Source organism: Pteropus vampyrus, unplaced genomic scaffold (assembly GCF_000151845.1).
Source record: "Pteropus vampyrus isolate Shadow unplaced genomic scaffold, Pvam_2.0 Scaffold144, whole genome shotgun sequence".
Classification (NCBI taxonomy): domain Eukaryota; kingdom Metazoa; phylum Chordata; class Mammalia; order Chiroptera; family Pteropodidae; genus Pteropus; species Pteropus vampyrus.
The window spans coordinates 3,642,838-3,652,487 of NW_011888925.1; the positions used below are offsets into that span (position 1 = coordinate 3,642,838).

The 9,650-nt window shown below is 57.0% G+C and overlaps 1 protein-coding gene across 1 annotated transcript in view; it reads left to right on the forward strand.

Moving 5' to 3' along the window:
* The window catches only part of ACTN3 (actinin alpha 3), a 13,823-nt gene extending 4,533 nt beyond the window's left edge, over positions 1-9,290 (forward strand). Inside the window, exons 2-21 of the mRNA XM_011368925.2 lie at positions 20-134; positions 309-428; positions 769-855; positions 936-1,023; positions 1,506-1,584; positions 1,670-1,751; positions 2,469-2,554; positions 2,848-2,940; positions 3,426-3,656; positions 3,780-3,927; positions 5,185-5,335; positions 5,910-6,018; positions 6,119-6,259; positions 6,522-6,704; positions 7,134-7,268; positions 7,345-7,524; positions 7,948-8,094; positions 8,184-8,249; positions 8,770-8,928; positions 9,002-9,290. Of these exons, the coding sequence (XP_011367227.1) occupies positions 20-134; positions 309-428; positions 769-855; positions 936-1,023; positions 1,506-1,584; positions 1,670-1,751; positions 2,469-2,554; positions 2,848-2,940; positions 3,426-3,656; positions 3,780-3,927; positions 5,185-5,335; positions 5,910-6,018; positions 6,119-6,259; positions 6,522-6,704; positions 7,134-7,268; positions 7,345-7,524; positions 7,948-8,094; positions 8,184-8,249; positions 8,770-8,928; positions 9,002-9,160 (2,559 nt within the window). The 3' untranslated portion in view covers positions 9,161-9,290. The remainder of the gene's footprint in view (positions 1-19; positions 135-308; positions 429-768; positions 856-935; positions 1,024-1,505; positions 1,585-1,669; positions 1,752-2,468; positions 2,555-2,847; positions 2,941-3,425; positions 3,657-3,779; positions 3,928-5,184; positions 5,336-5,909; positions 6,019-6,118; positions 6,260-6,521; positions 6,705-7,133; positions 7,269-7,344; positions 7,525-7,947; positions 8,095-8,183; positions 8,250-8,769; positions 8,929-9,001) is intronic.
* Positions 9,291-9,650: the final 360 nt, after the last annotated feature.

A 9,650-nucleotide genomic window follows, 5' to 3' on the forward strand; every position in this document is an offset into this window, starting at 1 on the left:
CACTGTTCTCTGTCCCCAGACCTTCACCGCCTGGTGCAACTCACACCTGCGCAAGGCTGGCACCCAGATAGAGAACATCGAGGAGGATTTTCGCAATGGCCTCAAACTCATGCTGCTCTTGGAGGTCATTTCAGGTGAGGGGTACAAGTCCGTGTACAGGGCCCCCAGGACCTGGTGCCATCCAGAGAGATGGGGCAATAAATAGCAGAGTGCTAAGGGGACTTGGTGCTGGTGGGGGGTGGGTTTGAGAATAATTCTCCAGCTTCCTCTCATGACCTCTGACTCTTGACCTCTCCTCTTACACCTAGGAGAGAGGCTGCCCAGGCCAGACAAAGGCAAGATGCGCTTCCATAAAATCGCCAATGTCAACAAGGCCCTGGACTTCATCGCCAGCAAGGGGGTTAAGCTGGTGTCCATCGGGGCTGAAGGTGAGGCAGCAGCAGGAGGAGGCCTGAGCCGGGGTGGGGGGTGTTCCTGACATCAGCAAGTCACCTCCGTGAGCTTCAGTTTTTTCATCTGAACAATGGGCGTAACCGTCCATGCCCCACCAGAGGGACTGTAAGGAGAAAACGTACCCAAAGAGCTGGCACGGGACTGACACCTAGTAGGTGTTCAGTGAGTCGCTTTTAAGTAAAATGATCAAGTACCTACTAGGTGCTAGCCCTGGGATGAGGGACAAGGGCCAGAGGGCAGAGCAGGGGTAGTTGCTGAGGCAGGTAGCAGGAACCTTGGACACCAGGTGGGACCCGCCCTGCCCCCGCCCTGCAGAGATCGTGGACGGGAACCTGAAGATGACCCTGGGCATGATCTGGACCATCATCCTGCGCTTCGCCATCCAGGACATCTCTGTGGAGGGTGAGTGGGCAGGGGAAGCAGGCGGGGTCAGAGGGCTGGCCTGGACCCTTCCCCAGCTAACACTTCCCGTCCCCACCAAGAAACCTCGGCCAAGGAAGGCTTGCTTCTGTGGTGCCAGCGGAAGACAGCGCCGTACCGCAACGTCAACGTGCAGAACTTCCACACCAGGTCTGTCGGTCGGTCATCACATGCCCACCGGCCTCTGCCAGGCCCTGAGGCACCGAGCTGGCCCCAGGCACAAGCCCCAGGGGAGGAGAGGTCACAGCCGAGTTCCTGGAACAGTGTCTGAAAATAGGACTCGGTCAACGTTGAATTGACTCTGGGAGGGTGAGGGAGACTTCCTGGAGGAGGGAGCACTGGGGACTTCCCTGGAAGGGCATTCTAGCTGGGGGAGACCTTGTGGGAAAAGACCCAGAGGCCCAAAACATCTAGACATTGGTGGGACCTAAGCTTAGGGAAGGAGTTGTGATGAGGGCTTGGAGGAGCTGGTCCAGGTCTGGTAAGGAAGGGCCTCGAATGCCAAGCTAAGGAGTCTGGACTTCACTCCATTTTACGGACAAGGCTGCCCAGCTGGGGGTCGCTCCCGAGGCCAGGGTAGGACAAGGCCTCAGGGTGAACCAGGGCCTGACACCCGGGTTCTCTCTGTCCAGCTGGAAGGATGGCCTGGCCCTCTGTGCTCTCATCCACCGACACCGCCCCGACCTCATCGACTATGCCAAACTGCGCAAGGTAGGCCTCCGCCACCCCAGCCACAATGCCCCGAAACCTCTGCTCTCAGCTGACCTTTCACCTCTCCCCGCTCATACCCATATAGGATGACCCCATCGGCAACCTGAACACTGCCTTCGAAGTGGCGGAGAAATACCTGGATATCCCTAAGATGTTGGATGCCGAAGGTGAGAGTAAGCCTAGCCTGGGTAAGGCCTCCACTATCTCATATCTGACCTCCACACCTTTGCGCCTGCTCTCCCCTCCTTCTAGAAAGCTCTGCCCACCCCCATCCCTGGTCAGGATCCTTCCTGCCACAGGGCCACTTCCCCAGGAGCCCTGTAGCCTGTGTTCCTGTCTCTCCCCTTATGTAATGGCTCCACCCTCGGCCTCCTATTCATTATCTGGTCACCTGGGAGCATGTTGGTGCCTCAGGACTTGGGAGCTCCTCTGCGAAGATCCTGCCTCTAGTGCATGTGCCCAAGCAAGTCTTTAGTCAGTTGAAGCAGCAAACATTTTCTGAGCACGAAACATGTTCTGCTGTGCCTGGCACCCTGAATGTGTGGGCACCGACGGATGAGAACTTGGGGAAAAGACAGACCGATAGACAGTTATGGGATGGTCAGAGACACCAGGCAGTGTAGAGTAGTGCCACAGTGTCTGGTCACTCACTCACTCCTTCACGCTTTCCTCGCCCCACAGACGGGGAGGCTGCTGGGCCCTGGGGTGGTCGGAGAGGGCTTTAGGGAGAAGGAAGATGCTGGGTTTGGGGTAGCTGGCAGCTGGCGGCCATGACAAATGTCTCCAACCCTCACATTCCGAGGGAGGCCTCTGTCTGGGTGGGAACATGAGCCCCTTCCCCAACTCTGGCTTTGGCCAATAAACACCCTGCTGCCATCCCCCAGATGTCGTGAATACCCCAAAGCCCGATGAGAAGGCCATCATGACCTACGTTTCCTGTTTCTACCATGCCTTCGCCGGGGCTGAGCAGGTGAGAGGTGTGGGCCCAGGGGCCCAACCTTGGCAGCATCCCCACATTTGGAGGTGTCAGGCCCACCATGGGTAGAGGTGCCACTGTCCCAGCTGCACACGCTTGGTCCTTGGGGAGCTCAGAAGCAGAGGCCTCCGGCCTGGAAGCTCCCCCCCACCCTAAAATATGTGCTCCCCTCATTCTTTCTCCTGTTTTCACAGGCCCAGGTTTCATGGGCTTCACAGAGGGAGGCTAGGTCGGGGTGTCTGTAGCAGCTTGTTCTAATGACAGCTCCTTTGCCACCCCCACCACAGGCGGAGACAGCCGCCAACAGGATTTGCAAGGTGCTGGCCGTGAATCAGGAGAATGAGAAACTGATGGAGGAGTATGAGAAACTTGCCAGTGAAGTGAGCCTGGGGCCGGAGAGGGCCTCTCCCCATCCCCAACCTGTGCCCTCCCAGCCCGGCCCTCCTGCTCCTCCCAACCCCGATAACCCCAGATCCGGGCCGGCAGAGTCTCCCTCTCCTCAGAGTAGCCTTGGCCTCCTGCAGCCTCCTCCTGCCATCTTCACCCATCTCATGCCCCCTCTGCTAACCAAGCTCCCGGTCGTTCACATCATTCATTCGCTCACTCATTCATTGATCCATTCGCTCATATTAAGGCAGTCTCACGGCCTTTGCCCTGTGCCCACCTATACAGGTCTCTGGACTGAGTAGTTAACCATCCTACTTCTTCCCTGACTAATAGGAACCTCCCATTTCTGCTCTGCAGACTCCCCATCTGGCTTGAGGCCGGGCCTTTTGGCCACGGCCTGGGTGTGGGTGGAGAGGGGTGGGTGAGGTGAGCAGGCAGGCTGAGAGCTCTCTGCTCTGCCCCTGCCTGGCTCTGGCAGCTGCTAGAATGGATCCGCCGCACCATCCCATGGCTGGAGAACCGTGTGGGCGAGCACAGCATGAGCGCCATGCAGCGCAAGCTGGAGGACTTCCGGGACTACCGGCGCCTGCACAAGCCGCCCCGCGTGCAGGAGAAGTGCCAGCTGGAGATCAACTTCAACACGTTGCAGACCAAGTTGCGGCTGAGCCACCGGCCCGCCTTCATGCCCTCTGAGGGCAAGCTGGTCTCGGTGAGCCAGGCCCAGGATGGGGTGACCGTGGCTCTGCCAACATCTTCTGGGTGACCTTCGCTCTGTGTCCCCTTCTGTACAATGGGTGAACCGTGATGGAGGACACCTCTGCCTGCCCCACAGGACATCGCCAATGCATGGCGAGGGCTGGAGCAAGCAGAAAAAGGCTATGAGGACTGGCTGCTCTCGGAGATCCGGCGCCTGCAGCGGCTCCAGCACCTGGCTGAGAAGTTCCAGCAGAAGGCTTCCTTTCATGAAGCCTGGACCGGAGGTAGGTACACCCCATGGGGCTTGATTCTGCTCTGGGGTGGAGGCTGGTAGAGGGGGACTACTGACTACTGACAAAATGCGCAGGTTAGGGTAGGTGTTCTGCCAGGAAGCTGGAGATCTGTTTGCTAGTCCCACTTTGACTTGCTGTGCCACCAAATCACTGCCCCTCTTTGGGCCCATAACTCCCTCCTGGCTGTAGCCTTCTGTAGGTCTGCTCTGTTATATTTGTCATTTAGCATTTTATTTGTACGTGTAGCATGTCACCAAAGGAGAGTCCCCCACCCTAACATCACTTACGTTATACTCAAAGTATATTGATGCCAAAAGACTGCATGAGTCAGATATTGAAATATATTTCTCTGTATGAACATATTCATTCTGCTTTCTGTCAGGGATTTTAGCCTTACAAACGAATGACTCCTGCCTAAAAATAATGAACAAACTCTAACAATGGATCATGGGCATAACAGCAGTCCCCAGCCTTTTTGGGCACTAAGGACCAGGGATCCTATGAGAATCTAACGCCTGATGATCTGAGGCGGAGCTGAGGCGGTGATGCTAGCGCTGGGGAGCGGCTGCAAATATAGATGAAGCTTTGCCTGCCACTCACCTCCTTACTATGTGACCTGGTCCCTAACAGGCCACAGACTGGTATTGGTCTGCAGCCCAGGGATTGGGGACCCCTGGCATAACAAATAACAATGGTTTGATATAATAAGAATTCCTTTAAAGCCACTTATGTGACCCTGCGATCTCTGAACCTCTAAATCTCAGTTACCTTCTCTGCAAAATACAGAGGCACTCACTCAATGGTTGCAGGTGCAGTTATTATGATTTCATTTTTATTTTCATAATTATGGTAATTGTCATTCTTAAAGCACTTTTACATTCATTATTCATTCATCCAACAAATATTCATAGAGGGTCTACCAAGTGCCAGGCAAAGGAAACCCTGTCAGGGGCTCATCAGGCTCAGAGTTTTGAGGAGGTAATTCTGGATCAAATAATACCAAAAGTGTACCAAGAGCCGCCCCGCACCACGCAGGGTCAGGGGACGCTGACGTCATTTATGGGTCGTGCCCTAGAACAGGAGCTTCATTTAACTTTACCAGACCCGTGCCTCGGAGCAAACCCTTAGGGTAGGCTAAGCTGGTGTGCTCACAGATGAAGAATCTCCGCGATCACACGGCCCTGTTCAACGCTGTGCTCCTGTCACGGCCGCCGATGGGTGACTTGAGCTGGGCCTCTCTCTGAGCAGGGAAGGAGGAGATGCTGAACCAGCGCGACTATGAGTCGGCGTCACTACAGGAGGTGCGGGCATTGCTGCGGCGCCACGAAGCCTTTGAGAGCGACCTAGCGGCACACCAGGACCGCGTGGAGCACATTGCCGCGCTGGCCCAGGAGCTCAAGTAGGCGTGGCCCGCCCTGGCGACCACACCCCTCGCTACACGGCCCCGCCCTGATCCTCATTGCCCTCAGACCCTTCGTTCTCCCCTGTTCGGTAACTCGGCCTTGGTGCCCTTGTCCTTCCCCATTACCACTTGCTCTGCCCCACCTCCCGTAGCCCTGTCCCCATGCCCGGACCCTGCTATGCTGCCTACACTTTTCCCCACTGGCACTCGCTTGCCCCATCTCCGTGGCCTGCCTGTTCCCTTCAGCTTGGGGCCCAGGTCTGCCACCCCGAATCCTCTCCATCAGCCTTGTCCTCATCACGTCCTCCAGTAAACCCGCCTCTTTTCGCATAACCCCGCCTCTGAAGCCCCAGGCCCCACCCCTCCGTTCAAGCTCCTTGAGGGGCTGGATCTGAGACCATAGGGTGCCCCTCTTCCCCCAGGACTGCCCTGGGACCCCACCTCAGGGAAGCCCTGCTTCACCCCCACTTTTCCTGGCTGCATTATACCTTCACCACTACCGGGGTTGCGGGTCAGGAGAAAATCTGGGCTGGCGTCTGACCCCACAGTCACCCCTTCTCCTCGTTCCCAGTGAGCTGGATTACCACGAGGCAGCCTCAGTGAACAGCCGCTGCCAGGCCATCTGTGACCAGTGGGACAACTTGGGCACGCTGACCCAGAAGAGGAGGGATGCGCTTGAGGTGAGGTTCTGTGCCAGGGAGCTGTGGGCTGGACAAGGAGGCAGGTGAGGCAGCCCGTTGGGCAGGATGCTGACTTGACCATCATTCCTGCGTTCCCTAGCGGATGGAGAAGCTTCTGGAGACCATCGACCAGCTGCAGCTGGAGTTTGCACGGCGGGCAGCACCCTTCAACAACTGGTTGGACGGTGCCGTGGAGGACTTGCAGGACGTGTGGCTGGTGCACTCCATGGAGGAGACCCAGGTGGGCGTGGGGCTTTGGGGCAGGGCCTGCATGGGATGGCAGGGAAGCTGGCCTAAGATCCCATCAACCACTCCTTTGAGCTCTTGGGGAATGGAGATGAGAGGAAAACCCCAGTTCTTGAGTGCTGGGCTGGGAGACAGGACTGGGTCCTGAAGCCAGCCTACCCTGGACCTGCTGGATGACCTGGAACACACTGCTGCCCTTTCTATCACCTGCGGGAAGTGGTGGGTGCTAGCTGATGCTTCCTGCCTGTTGCCCACAGAGCCTACTGACAGCGCATGAGCAGTTCAAGGCAACGTTGCCTGAGGCTGACCGGGAGCGGGGCGCTATCCTGGGCATCCAGGGTGAGATCCAGAAGATCTGCCAAACATATGGGCTGCGGCCCAGCTCCACCAACCCCTACATCAGCCTCAGTGCGCAAGACATCAACACCAAGTGGGACACGGTCAGTGCCACCCGGGGCCTCTCCCTGCCTTCCACCTGCTCTTGAGCACTCTAACCACCCTGAAACCTCAAGTGTCCCAAGATAAGAACCTGGGGTCTGCTACAGACTCCATGTGGCATTGGACAAAGTCACCTTGCCTGTCGGCCTCATCTGTAAAGAAGATATAGCAGCAATATTTTCCTGTCAGGCCTGATGTAAAGTAAAATGAAATCTGGTGTGTGGGCATCCTTTACAAAACAACACAAGTTAGTTATAAATGACGTTGTCGCCCCATTTACAGATGAGGAAACAAGCCTAGAGACATTGAGTGGCCTGACCAAGAGCCTGCTTAGAGCAGCAGGAGCTGTTGAAGGGGCTAGAGTCCATCTCCCTTCAAAGCCATCTCCTGGTCCCCAGAGCTGTCCCTGGCATAACCACCCTCCTTCCCAGGTCCGAAAGCTGGTGCCCAGACGTGACCAGATGCTGCAGGAGGAGCTGGCACGGCAGCAGGTGAACGAGAGGCTCCGGCGACAGTTTGCAGCTCAGGCCAATGCCATCGGGCCCTGGATCCAGGGGAAGATGGAGGTGAGGCTTGGATGGTGGGGCTGGGACTGGGCCCCTGGGAGCTGGGAGTGTTCATTTTGCCCGGACCCCACTGCAGGAGGTGGGGCGCCTGGCAGCAGGGATGACTGGCTCTCTGGAGGAGCAGATGGCTGGGCTGCGGCAGCAGGAGCAGAACATCATCAACTACAAGAACAACATTGACCGGCTGGAGGGCGACCACCAGCTGCTGCAGGAGAGCCTGGTGTTCGACAACAAGCACACCGTCTACAGCATGGAGGTGGGATCACACCTGCTGAGAAGAGCGGAGGCAGCGCCGGCTGGGGAAGCCTGGGGCAGCCACAGCCAGACACAGCACATCTGTCCCAGGAAGGTCCCCAGTTCGGCTTGGCCAGGTCCCCCAATGTACCCCTGGGGATACTGAGACTCAGCAAGAGAAAGTGCCCTTTCCCAGAGTCATATAGCAGTCTAAAGCCAGGCCAGGATTGGCCATGGCTGGTTGACCAATACATAACACATAATAAATCATCAAACTTTAAGGTAGGAAGGGCCACTGGAGGTCGTTCAGAAGAAACTCCAAATAGGCACCGAGGCCCAGAGAGGGGAAGACTTGCCCAGGGTCTCACAGCGGACTGGGGAAGGGCTAGAGCTCGTGGCCGGGCCCTGACCACCCACTGACTTGGCCTGTCTCCTGCTCTCCCAGCACGTCCGCGTGGGCTGGGAGCAGCTGCTCACCTCCATCGCCCGCACCATCAATGAGGTGGAAAACCAGGTACTGACCCGAGACGCTAAGGGCCTAAGCCAAGAGCAGCTCAACGAGTTCCGGGCATCCTTCAACCACTTTGACCGGGTCAGCAGGGGCCCGGTCTTGTGGGATGGTGGACTTTGGGGGCTGATGGGGTTTGAGGACCAAGCCTGACACTCACTCACTCACTACAGAAGCGGAATGGGATGATGGAGCCTGACGACTTCCGGGCTTGTCTCATCTCCATGGGCTATGACCTGGTGAGCCCCTCCCCCCGTCCCCAGAGTCCCATCAGTGCCCTCTTCTGTGTATGGATCACCTACTGTGTGCCTCCCACCTTCACATCCATGATCTCATTTCCTCTTCATTGCACCCATTGGGGCTGGGCGGAATTATCCCATTTCACGCGGGCTATCACAGGCTGAGAGAGGTAGATTAACTTGTTCAAGGACACACAGCTGGAATTTAGACCTAGTTCTGTGTGACTCCAAAGCCTGAGCTTACATTTTACCTCAGAGAAACAGCACGACCGAGAGCCCCAGAAAAAAAGACCAGAACCAATGGGAAACGGGGCATTGCCACAGGCAGGAAGCGGACTGCAGCCTGCTAGAGAGGACTTCCTGAGTCAGAGCTAAGGCTGCAGCTGACGGTCTATGGAGAAAGGTGGCACTTTGTCGCTGAGGTTATCAAGCCGAGGCCGGACAATCCCCAGAAGGGGACGTCAGGAGCTCTCCTGGCTTTAGCACCCACGGACATGGTGTCTGGCCTCTATCCCTGCAGGGGGAAGTGGAGTTTGCTCGAATCATGACCATGGTGGACCCCAACGCAACTGGCGTCGTGACCTTCCAGGCCTTCATCGACTTCATGACCCGAGAGACAGCCGAGACTGATACGGCTGAACAAGTTGTGGCCTCCTTCAAGATCTTGGCAGGAGACAAAGTGAGTCCTTGGCATGGAGCGGGCTGGAGGGCTGGGGCAGGGGGCACACGACCTCACCCCTTTTCTCCCTCAGAACTACATCACCGCCGAGGAGCTGCGGCGGGAGCTCCCGGCTGAGCAGGCCGAATACTGCATCCACCGAATGACGCCCTACAAGGGGTCTGGGGCTCCAGCTGGAGCCCTGGACTACGTGGCCTTCTCCAGTGCCCTCTATGGGGAGAGTGACCTCTGACCTCAACACCTGAGGTTCTCCATGCAAGTTGGAGAGAGGGTGTTCCCTCTGGCCGATCCCATCCATCCCTCAGAGCAAGGGCCGCCGAGAAGGACCAGCCAACTGTTCCTGAATAAAGATCCTTCTGTGAGCCTCTCTCCATTTCCTTTGGTTCTTGAAGCAGGAACTGGGCCCGCAGGCTCCTGGGCAGGACCAGCTGCCTGGCCTTGACCCTCCAGGGCTCCTCAGCACCCCTCCTTGCCCTCACAGACAGAGTATTCACACCACACTGGAGCTCAGGATACCTCTTTATTGCTATTAGAAAAGGGTGGTTACAACAGTTCGTCTAGACACGTAAGGAAACACTGTCCCCAAATCCAGGAGGACCAGAATTTATAGCATCACACAAAGGAAAGCCGGGGCAGGAAACCGGAGCTTGTGAAGACAGCTGGAGTTAAGGCAAAAATATTTGCTTCCCACCTGCTCCTTGCCCAAGCCCAAGGTTCTTGCC